General features: G+C 38.6%; 1 protein-coding gene across 3 annotated transcripts in view; it reads left to right on the top strand.

Moving 5' to 3' along the window:
- The window catches only part of TMTC1 (transmembrane O-mannosyltransferase targeting cadherins 1), a 278,857-nt gene that overhangs the window by 144,318 nt on the left and 117,185 nt on the right, over window positions 1-17,354 (top strand). For all 3 annotated transcript variants that reach the window (XM_078449959.2, XM_078449960.2, XM_078449958.2), the window contains one exon: window positions 3,796-3,985. In XM_078449959.2, coding sequence (XP_078306085.2) covers window positions 3,796-3,985 — 190 coding nt within the window. The remainder of the gene's footprint in view (window positions 1-3,795; window positions 3,986-17,354) is intronic.

Raw genomic sequence — 17,354 nt, 5'->3', positions numbered from 1 at the left:
AAGAAACTGAAGACAACTTTCAGGGTAAGGCCAAAATGTGAACTTCACAATTTAAATACAAATTTCCACATTAGCATTTACAGTTATTCCTTCAAGCTGCCGTTAGACATAAGAAAGTATTCTTGTTGCAATTCTGTTGCCTTTTTCCACAAGTTAAAAAATAGTTGTTATTATGGATAATATCAAATATGTACAAAAATAGAGCAGAGGGCATAAAGAACCTCTACACACCCATTAACCAGTTTCAACAATCATAACTCATGGCCAGTCTTGCTTTATTCCTACCCCCACCCTCTTCTGTGCCCTTGCCCCCAGTCCTTCGTTTTGAAGCAAATCCCAGGCATCATCTCATTTCATATGGATATATTTTAGTATGGGTTTCTGAAAGGTAAGGATCCTTAAATTATATACCATTATCACACTTTAAAAATTAACAGTGATTCTCTAGTATCATATTTCCAATCAATGCTTCAAGTTTTCCTGCTCATAAGTGGGTATTTTTAGTAATGGTTTGTTTGAGATAGCATCTAAACAATGTCTGCACTTTGTTTGATACATCTCTTATATCTCGTTTAACTTTTTTTTTTTAATGTTTATTTTTGAAAGAGAGAGAGACAAAACATGAGCAGAGGAGGGGCAGAGAGAGAGAGAGAGAGAGAGAGAGAGAGAGAGAATCCAAAGCAGGCTCCAGGCTCTGAACTGTCAGCACAGAGCCCAATGTGGGGCTCGAACTCATTAACCATGAGATGCGTGAACTGAGCCGAAGTCAGATGCTTAACTGACTAAGCCACCCAGAATCCCTCTTATGTCTCATTTAACTTACAGATGCCCTCTTCTTTCTTCCCTCCTTCCCCCCACCCCTGCCCCTACTACAATATATTCGTTGAAGAACCTGACATCATTTGTTTTGTAGAATGCCAACTTTCTGGATTTGTCACATTGCAGCCCTGTGGCATTACGTAACGTGTTCTGGTGTTCTTTGTATTTGATGTAAACTGGTAATAAAGGGCTTGCTCAAGTTTAATTTTCTTTTCTTTCTTTCTTTCTTTCTTTCTTTCTTTCTTTCTTTCTTTCTTTTTAGACAAGAGTACTTCATAGGTAGTGACATATGTATTCATCAGGAGGACATCTGGATGTTAATCTCCCTCTCTATGATGTTAAAATTGGTTAGTCAGCTTTAGGCACCTCATTTATCCTGATCCATCCATTATGAAGTATCCTATCAGCTCGTCACCTAATAATTTTAGCAGCCATTTATAATCATTGCTGCTAATTATTATATCAAGCAAGAGAGATACCATTTTTAAAAGTAATTTTTAAGACCTGGAGAGTAACTGAATGACAAAATGTTGTGATTTTCCTAAGTTTGATGGTTCTGCCTTCTCTTTTAAAGCCAAGTCACAGAGAATCTTTCCTAAAGTAAGAAGTAGATTGCATCAGCTTAGAAGCTCTGTGAAAAAACAAAGCCCAAAGTGACCCAATCATCCTCCTGTGGAGTTAGTATTCTCTCAGGAGACAGTTTCTCAGCCCCAAGCCTAAAAGGGATAAGGCAGTATTTTTGTTTTTATTTTTGTCAAATAACAAAGCTTGGACTTCATCAAGCTTTCAGTGTATACTGCGCGATTTGTACGTTAACATTTTATTAAAAATACCAACAGAGAGGAAGGGGTTGGAAAACACCATTGGAATATCCCCACTCTTTCAACCCAGTTCTCTGTTGGGGTTTGAGTGTTGGGGCAATGAGTAAAGCCTCATCCCTGAGCCTCACCTGGCTATCATTGATGACTTTTTTACTGCCAACTTTGGAGGGAAAGGAGGAAAGGGAAGAGGATGAGTTGGCAGGGTCTGAGAAGGCTGTTCCCAACCAGTAGCTACTTGCTGAGAGGAATTCAAGATGAAGTAATCCTCTACTTTGGAAGCTAACTTAGAAGTTATTTGAGCTAATCTCTTTGCTAATCTAAGAATCTCTCCAAGAGTTCAACAACTGACAGAAGACTTACCTTCACATTTTATACTGTTTCAGTGCTCATCTCATTCTGCTTCTTTAATTTTGTATATCTTGTTTTCACTACTGGATTATATATTTTGTGAAGACGAGGAATATATCTAATTATTCTATTTAACCCTATTTAATATAGGGTGTCAAGCAGAAACACAGCGGTTAAAGCAGTGAAAATAGATTTTATTCAGTAACTGCTGACAGCAGAGGAGAGAGCTGAGTGCCATTCTCAGTTGTGCAGAGGTGATTGGGCATTTTAGAGGGAAAGTGAGAGAGCAGGGCAAGCTGGGACTCAGAAGAGGCCAAGAAGTGGAAAATTACAAAGGAATGGTCATCTAAGTGCATTTAGGCTGGCTGTGTCTGCTGGCTGGCAGTTATCCTCTTGCAGACACAAGGAGGCAGGCCCTCTCCTTCCTGATGATTGCATTTTAAAGGAATGGCTCTCAGGTCCTTGAGAAAGACTTGTGAGTGTAGGAGATACGTATTCACAATTGTGAACCCTTTGGAGAAAATGATCTGAGACAGAGAGGTCAGAGGCCTTTCGTCAGGTATCAGCTAGAGCCAATAGTAAATTCTCCCGATGGCATTGAGCTTTCTCAGGCCACGGTTCTAATGGGGGGCAGGGGTCCTCCTGGGATGAGCCTCACGTCGCTAGACGCCACGCTGGAGTTTGGTGTCTCCTGGTGCACAGGTTTGCGTGAAGTTTGTGGTGTGCTGAAAGTTCTGCAGTTCTCAAGGGTCTAGACCACCACTTAATGAGTTTGTGTTGACTGAACACATGTAAATAAATTCAGGTTTTGTTTTTTTTTAATAAATTCACATTTATTTTTATTTTTATTTTTTTTTTAACGTTTATTCATTTTTGAGACAGAGAGAGACAGAGCACGAATGGGGGAGGGTCAGAGAGAGAAGGAGACACAGAATCCGAAACAGGCTCCAGGCTCTGAGCTGTCAGCACAGAGCCTGACGCGGGGTTTGAACTCACGGACCGCGAGATCATGACCTGAGCTGAAGTCGGCCGCTTAACCGACTGAGCCACCCAGGCGCCCCAATAAATTCACATTTAAATCAATTCCATTTCCTCTACCCTGAAAAGGAATGGGGTCAGTTGGAATGCTTTTCACCTTCTCTTAGTGCCTAGACACAGCCAGGAGACCGGAGCACCACCTGCGTTTGTTATCTTCCTTCCTTCCCTGGGTCTAACTGGCCGTTCTCCTTCGCAGGGATGATGGCTGTACTTCCCTTTTCTTGAAGCCTAGCACCTTCACTTATGAATAAGAGACTTCATCTCCCTACCATAGATATTCTGATTTTTTAAAAGAAATAATTCAGTATGGATCAATCTGTTATAAAGATGATGACATATTTTACTACCTACTGCAGTTTTCTGAGCACTTTAAAAAAGGACAGTTTAAATGTCTCTTACCCAGGGAATCATACGCAGCAGGACAGCATTTCTGTCGTAAACTTTCATCAGACTTCTCCTTTTTGGCGTTTATCTCAGGTTGTAATGTATTTATATATATATGATAATTTTTAAATATATGTCATGGAAACTGTCTTTACTTGTTCACTTTTTAAAGACCAGCACCTACCACAGTGCCTGGCACTAGTAAATCGGTTTAAAAATGATCTACTTAATGACTAAATGAACGGCCTTCCACCTTACTTTGTCTTTTCCTGTAAGACCCTGTTGACAGTATACAAATGCTGTTTAATTAAACTTTGGTAAATGAATGTTAGTGACATCTCATGGACCCTGAGTCGTGTTTCAATGATTCTTCTTCTCTTTGTAGGTTCCTTACCTACTCCTACCTCTTGGCCTTCAACGTGTGGCTTCTGCTTGCACCTGTTACCCTGTGCTATGACTGGCAGGTGGGCAGTATTCCCCTGGTAGAGACCATATGGGACACACGGAACTTGGCCACCATCCTTCTGGCAGTTGTGATGACCTTACTGAGCCTTCATTGTTTAGCAGCCTTCAAGGTAATTTTCTTAAGATCCAGATGAACTCTCAGCATTTGAAGACAGATACTCTAAACTTACTTAATAGTGCCTCCCCCCACAGGGGTCTGGGTCTAAACTCAATCTACTCTTTTGTCTAAAAACCTGAAAAATTTAAATTTTTCTAGGTAAGTAATATATGTCTTAAAGACCTTAGTAGACTTAACAGATCATGGCCACCTTAATTATATGATATCTTTTACTGTTCTACCAAGCCTGTAGAAATTGGATCTGAAATTTAATACTTGTAAACAAGAAACTTTTTTCCTGCTATAGTTGACTAATTTTTGAAGTAACTTGTTTGATTTCATGTAATGATAAATGAGATAATGATAATATATTCATAAGTGCTTAAAATATGGTTAAGATGCTACTCCCACTAATGACTGCCTGACTGCCTGAGTTGGTTGGGTGATTCTCACTTCAAAGAAAATGATATAAAGCTGGAAAAAAAATTACCAAATGCAACCGTTTCAAAAATGACCAAAGACAGCAAAGAACTTGAAAATGTTTACTTATGAAAAACTGCTACTGCATTGGATGAGATGCTTCTTGCCCAAGGGTCTTCCCATCCCCACCCCACTCCGTTCCACACACACCCCCACCAGCTGGTGTGAAAGAAACCAGAAATTTACTGGTTAGAGGTGGCTGATTTGGTTTGGGAGCATAGCACAGCAGCAGAAAACTTAAGGGGGAACTTTTGGAAACAAGAGAGCTATAGAAGGGCTGAGGTAATATACTCTGCATGCATTCGTGGCTGGCTGCTAAACAACGTGGGCCTCCCCAGGGAGCACAAGCAAAATTGAAAGCCTGGGGAGACTTATTTATTTGCTGCAAATTTGAATGAATTTTTTAACCCATACACGGGTTGGTCAGCAGAGAGGAAGCTTCATTGGCCTGAGTTGTCACTGTATAACCTCTGTTGAAATCACTGGCTGATCAAAAAGCTGTGTAGGCACAAGAGAGATTCCCCCAGAGATTCGGGCAAAAGAAAAAATAAAAAACTGAGCAAAAATTTCAGCTCTCTGCAGAGGAAGTATATTTTTCATTTTGAGTCTAGGCAAATTCATTATATATTAAAACAGTAAAACCAGCAGATTTCAGTCGAACAGAATGGAATATAGAGTCACTACAATGTATGACATACAATGCCTAGTTTTTTTGTGTTTTTTTTTTTTATCAGATTCTGGACATGTAAAGGAGCAGGAGAGTGTGACTCAAACTCGGGGTGGGGGGTGCTGGGAATAGTAAGTAGAAAACAGAATAGAATTGAGAATCCAAAGGTAAGCTCACATTTACATGCTCTTGATTTTTGACAAAGTGACCAAGATAATTCAATGGCGAAAGGGTAGTCTTTTAAGTAATAAGTACTGAAATAATGGAATATCAATAAGGAAAAAAAATGTGACATTAACCCTTCCCTCATACTGTATACCTATAAATGAATTCTAAGTGGCTCGTGGTCTTAAACAAAAGAGTTAAATAATACCAAAAATTCTAAAAGGAAATAGGAGAAAAATCTTTGCAGACTGGGGTTAAGCAAAGATTTCTTAGGACACGTAAAGTACAGACTATAAAAGAAAAAGATGACAAATTGAACATCATTAGAATTAAAAATTTTGCTCATCAAAAGATAATGTTAAGTCACTCAAAAGGCAAGTCACATTGGGAGAAAGTGTTTGCAAAACATATCTATGAAGGACTTGGATCTGGGATATTTAAAGAGCTCTTAAAATTTAGAAATAAGACAAATAACTCATTAAAAATAGGCAAAAGGTTCAGAATCTTCACAGAAAAAGGTATGCAAAGGTTAATAAACATACAGAAAGATGCTTAGCATTATTGGTCATTAGGGAAATGCTAATTAAAGCCACAAAAAGATACCACTGCATATCCACTAGAATGACTGCAATTAAAAAGATTTATGAGACTATGGGAGGGAGGGGAGGGTGGGTGATGGGTATTGAGGAGGGCACCTTTTGGGATGAGCACTGGGTGTTGTATGGAAACCAATTTGACAATAAATTTCATATATTAAAAAAAAAATAGATTTATGAGACTAAGTGTTGGCCAGAATGTGGGTCAACTGGAACCCTCATTCTGATGAGGAAAATGTTGGCAGTTTCTTAAAGAGTTAAATATGAAGCTAAGCAATTCTCCTCAAAGAAAGATAGAAAGAGGTCCATATGAGTCTTGTAAGTAAGTATTCATAATAGCTGAAAAATGGAAACAATCCAGTGGATCTCAAAATGTAAATGGGTAAACTTAATATAGTAAGTTATTCAGAAATGTAAAGGAACAAATAATTTACTTATACATAAAAAAACATATGTGAACCTCAAACATATCTTAGTAAATAAAAGAAGCCAGACAGGAGTGCCTGGCTGGCTCAGTCTGTGGAGCATGTGACTCTAGATCTTGGGGTTGTGAGTTTGAGCCCCACATCAGGTGCAGAGTTTACTTAAAAATAAAATAGTAAAAAAAGAAAAGTCAGACCTATAAAACTACTACTGTAAGATTCCGTTCATACAAAATGTCTGTCATTGTAATTCTACCTTTTCTAGAATTGCCTAGAAATGCCTAGAGAAGGCAGAATTATGACAAAATATGTGAGAATGGGAACTGAAAAGATGTGCAGAGGGGGATGTGGCTGTAAAAAGACTTAAGGGGACTTTTTAGGATACTGATTGCTTTTTAAAAATTTGATTGTGGTGGTAGTTGCTAAACGACCTATGTTCACCAAAACTCCCCAAAATAAATATACATGCAAAATGGGTGAATTCTGTTGTATGTGGACTATATGTCAATAAAGCTATGTTTTTTAAAAAGATTAAAATGTTACAAACATCAAAAGCAGGAATGAATACAGGACTATTGAATATAAAACACAAACACATGATCCTGAAAATTTGATGAAAAATATGTTTGAATATTAAAACTTTTTTTATATTAAGGAGAAATTCACACAACACACAGTTAACCATTTTTAAGTGTATAATTTAGTGGTACTTAATGTATTCATCATGTTGTGTAACTATCAGTTCTCCCTAATTTCTTTTTTTTAAATAAGTTTATTTATTTGTTTTGAGAGAGACAGACAGTGTGAGTGGGGGAGGGGCAGAGAGAGAGGGAGAGAGAGAGAATCCCAAACAGGCCCCACGCTGCCAGTGCAGAGCCCAACCCAGGGCTTGAACTCAAGAAACCTCGACCTCGGCTCATGACCTGAGCCAAAACCAAGAGTCAGACTCCCAACCAACTGAGCTACCCAGGTGCCTCCTGCTCTCTCTAATTTCAAAACGTTTTCATTACTTCACTAAAAGCACCAATCACTCCTAACTCTCCCCTTCTTATCCCATGGTGAACTCTGATCTGCTTTCTGTCACAATGGATTGGCCCATTCTGGATATATCGTATAAAAAGAATTATACAATATGTGACCTTCACTTTGCATAGTATTTTGAAGTTCATCCAAGTTGTGGCATATACCAATACTTAGTTCCTTTTAATTGCTGAATAATATTCCATTGGCTATATATACACCACAAATTGTTTATCCATTCATCTGTTGATGGACATTCAGGTTGTTTTCACCTTTTGGCTATTATGAGCATTGCTGTATTACAACATTTGTGTACAGGTTTCTGTGTGGACATTATGTCTTCATTTCTCTTAGATATGTACCTAAGAATGAAATTGCTAGGTCATATGGTAATTATGTACTTAACTTTTTGAGGAACTATTTTTCATAGTGGCTGCACCATTTAATTTCCTACCTGGATTAATGGAACAAATGGTTCCTACATATCCATGCTTGTTATTTTCCATTACTTTGTTTAAAGGCATCCTAGTGGGTAAGAAGAGATATATCTTTATGGTTTTGATTTGAATTTCTTTAATGGCCAATGATGAACATCTTTTCATGTGCTTATTGGCCATCTGTGTATCTTTGGAGATATATCTATGCAAGTCCTTTGCTTGTTTTTCAGTTGGGTTGTCTTTTTGTTGTTGAGTTGTAAGAGTTTTTTATATATTTAGGATATTAAATCCCCAACAGCTAAATGATCTGCACATATTTTCTCCCATTCTCTAGATTGTCTTTTCACAGTCTCAGTAGTGTCCTTTAATGCACACAAGTTTTTAATAATGTCCAATTTCTTTTCTTTTTTTTCCTTCTCCCTCTCCCTCTCTCTCTCTCTCTCTCTCTCTCTCCCCCTCTTCCTCTCCCTCCCCCTTCTTCTTCTCCTTCTTCTCCTCCTCCTCCTCCTCCTCCTTCCCGTCCTTCTCTTCCTTCTCTTCCTTCTCCTTGTTACTGATTGCTTTTGTTGTCAAACCTAAGAATCCGTTGCCAAAGCTGGGGTCATAAAGATTTATGACTCTATTTAATATAAGAATTTTATAGTTTTAGCTCTTATATTTGGGTCCTTGATCCCTTTTGAGTTAATTTTTTTATATGTAGTGGGATGGGAATTGAGCTTCATTTTTTTTTTGCTGGTAGTTATCCACTTATCTCTGCAAGAAACTCTTTTCCCCCCAAACACCTTACCTAAAGTAATCCACTTCCTAATCATTTTGTAAATCAAGTTGATAAAGCAAGTATGGTATGAATAACTATCCTCAAGAAACTCTAGCATGCCAATTAGTTACATAAACTTGAGCTCAAATTTCACCTTCTTGGTAAGGCCTACCATATGTACTCTATTTAAAATGCAATCATATACCCTCCACTCTTCTCTCTTTTAACTTTTTTCTTCACTATACTTCCAATTTCTAAAATGCTGTATAACTTTGTTATTTTATGTAACGTCTCTTTCCAACTCGAACGTAAGCCCCATGAGGACAGAGATTTTTTTTTCTCTTTTGTTCACTGCCACATTTCTAGTATCAAGAGCTTGCCACATCCAATATTTATCACCTAAATTTTCTTGTTTTTGCTCAGTATATATCATCTAAATGAATAAAACTATAAAGAGTTAGCAACTCTGTTCAATTATATTTTGGAATGCAGAACTTTTTTTTAAAGGCTATAAAAGGACCACACACAATATGAGTATGAACTGTTTGGGGTCATGATGAGGTTTGTTTTATTAGAATCTGGCCTTAGCTCATAGTTTGACATGCCTGCCATATTGTTATTGATGTACAGGAGAAAATGTAGTAGAGCACTGGCTTGGTGTGTCAGTAAGGGTTTTCTCCCAACTGATTAAAGGTAGTATTGAGTATTCGTAGGCTGTCATCTTGGTCAGGTGTATTAAATATGAACCTCCATGATGACAATGGACCCCACACACAGGCGAGCCTTGGCCCTCTCGAGAGTGTCTTTGATAACAAAATGAATGAATGGAAACTTCTTTGGAAGGCTATTAATCCTTTTCTTTCATGGAATTTGTTCCAAAATCCCTTTAATGCATCCGGAAAAAAAAATTAGCAAAGCATTCCAGCTGTGGAAATAGTAAGACTTAGCTCTTTGATGGTGGCTTTCATCTTGAAAGTTCTTTGCAAACATTAACTGAAGCTTCTAGCAATTCTTGGAGGCCACTACACTTTGTACATTTTCTTCTTTCATAGTTCATACACAGAGGTTTAGCATCTAGCTCATATTTGTGCTCTGTTCTTGATCTGCTTACACACTAGAAAGTCTTAAAAGTCAAATTCTTATGCTAGTTAGTAAATAACCTCTTAAAATGGGGATAATGCTAGTTTTTCAATGTGGTGATCAGTTACTAAGGACATGATCTTCAGAGCTCTGACTCCAAGACAATAAACAGTAGGATTAAGCTTTTATGAAAATAGAAGTCCTGTTTTATGGATGTTTTCCTGTGCTAAAAGAAAACAATGGATAAAATGTTTGTAATAATGGCAGCAAAAGAAACATGGCATTTTCCATCCAGAGTATTCCCAACTGATATGTGTATTGCATCTCTATGTGGCGGGGGTTGAAATTATTTTCAGTGTTCTTAAATTTTGAGGTAGTGAGGCCATATAATATATTACTGGTGTGTGTGGCAGGGGCGGGGGAAACATTGGATAAAGAGGCCTAGACATTGAGTCCAGGAAATCGTGGACATTTTTTTTGTTTTGTTTTGTTTAATTTTCACCTCTAATTCTCAATTGTACAACAGACACCCTGGCTTGTATTCAGGGAGAATATTTTCTTTTCTTTTCTTTTCTTTTCTTTTCTTTTCTTTTCTTTTCTTTTCTTTCTTTTTTTTTTTTAGGGAGAATATTTTCTATTTAGCTTCACAAATTTAATTCTCTTAATGTTGATTGAGTAACTGTTAGTAGGATTAGAGCAGTAACAGAACAAAGATCTTGTCTACTTAGAGCTTATATTTAAATACTTAAAATATGTCACTCTTTGCGAGGTGTTGATAAGCATTCTGAATGAGGTCAGGGCTGGCGTCTCAGATAAAGTGACATTTCAACAGAGACATGAAGAAAGTAAAAGAGTGAGCCATGTGGCTATTTAGGGAAAAGCATTTCAAATAGAGGGAAAGCAAGTGCCAAGGTCCTGTGGCAGGAAGAGTCCTGGAGCGTTCACAGAACAGCCAATTAAGCTGACACGGGTGGCACAGAGTGGGCCAAACGTAGAGCCAAATGAAATGATGCCAAAGAGGTGATGGAGTGTGTGTGTGTGTACATAGGATTCAGCCTCTATCTTTTAAGTCTCTGACTACTTTCTCCTCTCCTGCTGTGCTTCTTCTACTTGGCCTGTGGCTATGTTGACAGTCAGGTGGGTTTTGTCTGGTTTTCTTCTTCTGTCATCCTACTTCGTTGTTAACCAGGGTTCTGGAGGAGGGGGGCGTAATCTACCCTGTTACAGTTATATTGACACTTATTTGACGATTTTAACCATTGACTTTACAAAGCTAAAAATTAACACTTGTAATGAATAAAACAGCAGGTGTGTTACTTCCCAATCCCCACCCACCCTGCTCCCCAATCCCACCCTCTATAGGCCTTCTTTGAACATTTTGTTCTTGTACATTTGCTGAAAACAAAAACAAATTCTTTATGCAAGTAAGTTAAGTCATATGCCATTACAGATTGCAGACTCTTCCAGGCCACCTCCACACGCAGTCGGGAGTATTCCTGCAGGAAGCAGCTCGAAGAGTAGATGTTCGACTTCTGACACACTCTTGTCTACTACTGAGTGGGAGGGCTAGGACACAGAAGCTAAAGCTAAGCTTTCTTTCTGTAGCAGTAACAGCGGGATGAATTTAGAGATTGTTTCTAATCTGCTCTGATTTCATGGCATAAGACATACCAAGTACATATTTCACTGTACTCAAGGAGTAGTTTATTATTTATCATAAAAGAATATACTTGGCATCTTTGCAAATTTAAATGTAGAATTTGCCGTATTCTGTGCCTCCCCTCCATCTCCGCCTCCCATTCACACCCTTTATTCACCAAAAATGCATTTGAACTTACATTACATGACGTACAGAACAATCTACAAATTCATTATTGCATTGAATTCTTTTTAACAGTGAACTTTAAAGTGAACTAATTTGCTCTTACTCTTTGTGTTGAGGGTAATCACTCTGTTGGGAAGTATGTATAGTAGAGAAAGAGTGTTTAAACCATGAAGGCTTATTATTCTGTTCTTTTTTTTTTTGTGATGAATAGTGACTGTTTATGCACCAGGAGAACCATAGGCTGAAAATGCACCTAGGTTTTTCATTATTCCTCTTACAGACTATATGTTAGACTGTTGACTTGCAATAGTGATGTATATCTGGAAAGCAGCCCGTGTAATTTGGATTGTTTAAAGGAATCAATACTGTTGGTCCTACTCTTTAGAGTTGCCCTTTTCCCCTGCTCTCTAATGTGATTTCCCTGCATTACAGAGGAAATATCACTAAATCATATTTAAGAGTAATTTATTTGTTATTGATTCTTCATTACATTCTCACAGGGTGTCTAGACATTTTAAGCTATTTTAAATATCTTTTATAATCTTGTGGCAGACTTGTAAAAGTAAAACCTGAAGAAAAAAGAGAATTTAGTGATACCTGACTTTCCCATAATGACCTCAACCATGAGATGCCTTTAAGAATGGACATTAGACAGTGGAGGTCCCCTCTTCCAGGTATGTGGCTTTCAGGGCTGTGTTTTCGTTTATTTGTTCTGTTTGTTTCATTTTTAGTAGAGGTCACAGTTTTTGTCCCAGTCTGTCTATTCCCAGTCTTACACATCATTCCCTTGCAACCAACATAAATCATAGGCCATATCTCTGAGTCCTGGAAAACAAGTAAAATTCCTTTAAAAAAAATTTTTTTATGTTTATTTTTTTTGAGAGAGAGAGAGCAAGTGAGCTCAAGCAGGGGAGGGGAAGAGAGAGACAGAGACACAGGATCTGAAGCAGGCTCTAGACTCTGGGCCATCAGCGCAGAGCCTGATGCGGGGCTCGAACTCATGAACAGTGAGATCATGACCTGAGCCAAAGTCAACCACTTAACTGACTGAGCCACCCAGGGGCCTCAAAACAAGTCAAATTCTTAAGTCTACATGGGGACAAATCTATAGCCTGGCCAGTGGAGGTGACCTCCAGTGACAGCTTGGTAGAAATGGGGGGGCATCTCTTCATCTACAGAGGTGGCTATGTTTATCTCGGGACCGCCCTTCATGCCTGTCCCCCAGCCTTGCCCTTGATTAACCTCTGTGCTAGTCTGTATCACAACCTCCATCAACATTCTCAATAACATAACAGATAGATATCCAATGGACAAACAGATTGTGAGCCTTAGATCTTTCATTGAAATGCCCACGCATCTCAACAAACAGGTAAGATTAGAATAAGAACCGCTTTTGGAGAGTGATTATTTACTCATTGACATTCTTACCTTTTTTCAGAAAGAACTGAAGCAGCTTATAATTACAGTACAGTGGAGTAGACCAGGAGATGGAAAAACTGTTGTGTGTTTGTGTGTGAAAAGAACTGAATTGTAAATATTAGGAGCTTCACTGTCCATCACAACTATTCACCTCTGCCACTGTGGACTGTACCACCACAGACCCATGCAGCTGAACTGAACAAGCTTTCAGATTTCTGGATATTGTTTTGCATTTAGTTCAGCCGGATAATAGGTTAAATTATCATGGTGCATGGGTCACTGTGGAACAACTCTTTTAAATTCCAGAATAGCCATTATGAAACCTGGTAAAATAAGCATCTTGTTTAATATGCCAAGTGGTAAAATAAAATTGAACTTGAGGAATGAAGATTGCATTTAATGGTGAATGGCTCTGAGCCATGGTTGATTTTTTTTTTTTTCCTTCTGGCCTACAGTTCTCTTTTCTGTTCCCATTTTCTGCAGACTACCATGTTCTCCATCCTTTTCTATCCTCAATTCATGAAAATCCTCTTCATACTATTATAGATCCAGTCTTTCTAGCCCATTTACTACCCATCCAGTGTCCTGCTTTGGGACCATTGCAATCACTGACAGAAATCCTAATGATATCTTGACATGGTCCATCTGTCCCTGACCACCAGTGCCGTGGGAGTAGCCATTGTCTAGGGTGTCTCTCTATCTCACATTTGACCAGATCAGTCGATCCAGCTTTTTGTCACTGGTCTCAGCTGGCTTTTCCACCTGCCACTGTTTTACCCATGGTGATAGCATCTTATTCCTTAGTGGCATAGTTTTTCAGGTCAGTGGCTATAGTCAACTTTGGCCCCTTAGGCCATACTCCAAAGCTGAAATTTTTGTTTATATTATTTTTCTGATTAAAATGTGAACATAAGCTTCCTGCTTCATCAGATGTAGTGTTGGAAATTAGAAAAGTTAGATTTGCACCTCACTGTAAGATGGAAATACTGAAAGATCCATTGCAGCTGCCTTTTTCCACATCCTTTTTTTTTTAATCTTTATTTTTGAGAGAGAGAGAGAGAGAGGCAGACTGTGAGTGGGGGAAGAACAGAGAGAGAGGTGGACACAGAATCTGAAGTGTTCTCCAGGCTCTGAGCTGTCAGCACAGAGCCTGACACGGGCCCCAAACTCACCAACTGCGAGATCGTGACCTGAGCCAAAGTCAGATGCTCAACTGACTGAGCCACCCAAGCGCCCCTTTCCACATCCTTTTATGTCATCACTTTGCTGTATGTGATACAAATTCTGACTTATGTTCCGTCTCTTAATTTCTGTTTGGTAGTCTACTTGCAATGCATGACTGTCATCCTCAAATGGGAGCCAGTCCCTTTCATATTGGAGGCAGCCCAGGTATGCACATGGGAGAAAGCTGCTCTGAGTTCTAGATCAAGGGTTTCTGAGACTGGGAGGAGGGAGTCTGGAGTAGAGTGATTAGCAGCACTCACCTGAATCTAAGGCCAGGCTCTCCACTGACCAACTGGGTGGGCTCACCTCATCCAGCCATGTTCCTACATCATGGTGTAGGGTCATTGTGTAGTTAACCGGAGCACGCCACATAAGATATTTGGCACAGTGGCGGGCACATGGGAAACCCAGAATACCTCTCAGCTGTCCTTGTAGTCCTTGTCGTCGTCATCGTCATCATCATCATCACCACCACCATCATGAAATTGTCACAGATTAAAGTCAGAAGCACAGTTAGGTCTCTCATCTTTATTTGTAAGAATAATCATAAAAACTAAAACCAAAAACCAAATAAACATAATCCAGCTGGACTGACTTTTTGATTCTGTATATTTCAATATACAGTCATGCTTTTCACGATAAAAAAAAATACTTGTAATGCTACTGAAGATTAATCTCCCACCACCCCCACCCCCCGCCCACCAAACCTTGTTTTATCCCCCCTCCTATGTAACAGAGATTAAATTCTTGACCTAAGAGCTAATGGTAGAAACATACTAGTTTTTACTAGTATGTTTACTAGTAAACATACAAGTTTTTAATGCTTCAGCATATTTTGGAATTTGTAAGTAGGTATGTTGAAATGTAACAGAAGGGCAGAATCCTAACATAAAACAACGCTTAGTAAAAATAATAATAATAATAATAATAATAATAATAATAATAAATGAATGTTTATTAAGGGAAGAAAATCGTGGCAAATATCACTGACCTATTTGTAAGTGAATATTGGAGTTATCATCTAAACGTCCAAACTATAGAGATAGAGTGGATGTCCTTAAAGGTTTTTGAGAGTTTAGTAAAATAGACAGGATATAAGAAAGAAATCATTTTCTTTTATTGTTGCTGTTCTTCAAACCTTTTCCTGTCATTGCTGGATTTCTCCATTCCATTCGGTGGTGACCATTGGAGCAAAATAGACACTAGAAATGCACCTTTTTATTCAGTGGCTACTTAAAAATCAGAGGCCCTTGAGCAAAGTCTTCCCCAGGCATTCCTTTCTGTCCATTATTAATAAGTCACGTGTGAAGTCGTTCTCCTTGTACAGGATCGGAACCTTATACAAATCCTTCTTTCTCATGTTCTATGTAATGTACCTGGGGTGCTCTGCTTGGCTTTTGATCTAGGCCTGGTAGGAGTTTTTCCACATCATTAAATAATTTGTTTTATTCTTTGCCTTCACCAGGCAATTATGTTTTCACAAGCCACACTCTTTAATAAGAAAATGGCTTACCTACCCTTTTGATGTTTATACCTCAGTTGGAAGAGTCACTGGATTTATTAATGGAAGAGTTAGATAGTTGCATAATGGAAAAAGGAGTTTCAAGCATGTCAGTAACAGCTGTAGTTCTTTTTCTTGAATGTATACTTTATGATTCTTGGCAAGATCTCATAGTTGATGTTATTATAGGCTTTTACTCAGAATAATTGACACCTTTTGAGTGACAATCTTAACACTTCAAAATTTTTTTTAATTAAAAAAATTTTTTAAGCAGGCTCTGCACCCAACGTGGGGCTCAAACTCACAACCCTGAGACTGGGTTGCATGCTCTACTGACTAAGCCAACCAGGCACCCCTATAATCTTAACACTTTTTTAACATGTTAATTTCTCTTAATGATTCATACTCTCATAAAAGCAACTTGTTTCTACTAAGACTTGCAATGCTTTTGATTGTTTTAAACTTTTACCAAGGTCAAAAGACATTTTTGTAACTCCTAGAGTCATTCTGTCCTTTCTATTTCCATTCAGGACGTGAAATTTCTATTTAAAGGAGCATCGTTTTGTAAGAAAACCATGAAATGTGTAATTAGGACTCTCAGAGATAAAAGGAGCTACAAGTCCCTGTGAACAGAAGGTCCGTTGGAATTTGCCATTGTATTGGAAAATACAAAGGAGGCTGAAGTGATTGATGGCCACATTCTTTTTTTTTAATATGAAATTTTATTGTCAAATTGGTTTCCATACAACACCCAGTGCTCATCCCAACAGGTGCCCTCCTCAATGCCCATTACTCACATTCTTTAGGTGGTTCGCTATCAGTACAATGCCAATAAAGCCTATAAAGTGGTGACAAACACAGCCTGGGGAGAGTAACCCCTTCCCTTCACACAAACCTAGGCATACTTATTTTAACATATGCTTTGCCTAAAGAGGCAGCGCAGAATACCAGAAAGCAAGCATATTTGTAATATGAGCTTAAATATTTATATATTTATGTTGTTGTACATTAAAATGTTGGTGGTAAGGTCTTCAATCTTCTTTTTGAATCTAATAAACATAAATGAAGTAATGTACATGGTACCTGCCGTTGTTCAGGAAGGAAGTGCTATCTATACAAGTGCGTTTCCACACGGATGTCTCAAAGTCAACATTCCAAAATTTAACTCCTGAACTTGCCTATTCATTGCTTCCCTAACGATGTTTGCCATCTCAGTGCATTCTACTAGTTGCCCAAGCCAAAATTCTTGAGGTTTCGTCGTTTCTTCTGTGTGTCTGTCTCTCCAGTATCAGATCCAATCTGTCAATAAATACTGGCAACCATATTTTCACAATACATCTGGAAGTTGACCACTTCTCTCCACCCTCACTGCTGCCATCCTGGTCCAAACCACCACCATCTGTCACCTGGGTTATTGCCAGAACTGCTTCACTGGTCTTCCCTACTTCTACCCTTATGCCGCTGGTCCAGACTTTCTCAACACAGTGAGTGACCAGATGATTCTTTAAAAATGTGAATCAGAGCCTGTCCCTCTTATGCTTAAAATCTTTCAGTGGCTCCTTATTGCTCTCAAAGTAAAAATCATAACCTTTATAACGGCTCTAAAAGTTCTGTGTGCTCTGGCCCCACCTCATCATCTCTCTTGTTCCTTCCCGAACTCTTTTGCTATGAAGTGAGTTTTATGGACTCCTTTAACTCTTGCAAGCCTTTGCTTGGTTGCCAGCTTCTCAATGAGGAATGCCCTCACCACCATGTTTAGAATCACAACCCACTTCTTGCCCACCACATA

This window comes from Panthera onca, chromosome B4, assembly GCF_046562875.1.
Source record: "Panthera onca isolate mPanOnc1 chromosome B4, mPanOnc1 haplotype 2, whole genome shotgun sequence".
Taxonomy (NCBI): domain Eukaryota; kingdom Metazoa; phylum Chordata; class Mammalia; order Carnivora; family Felidae; genus Panthera; species Panthera onca.
This window is presented reverse-complemented; position numbering and strand designations above follow the sequence as displayed.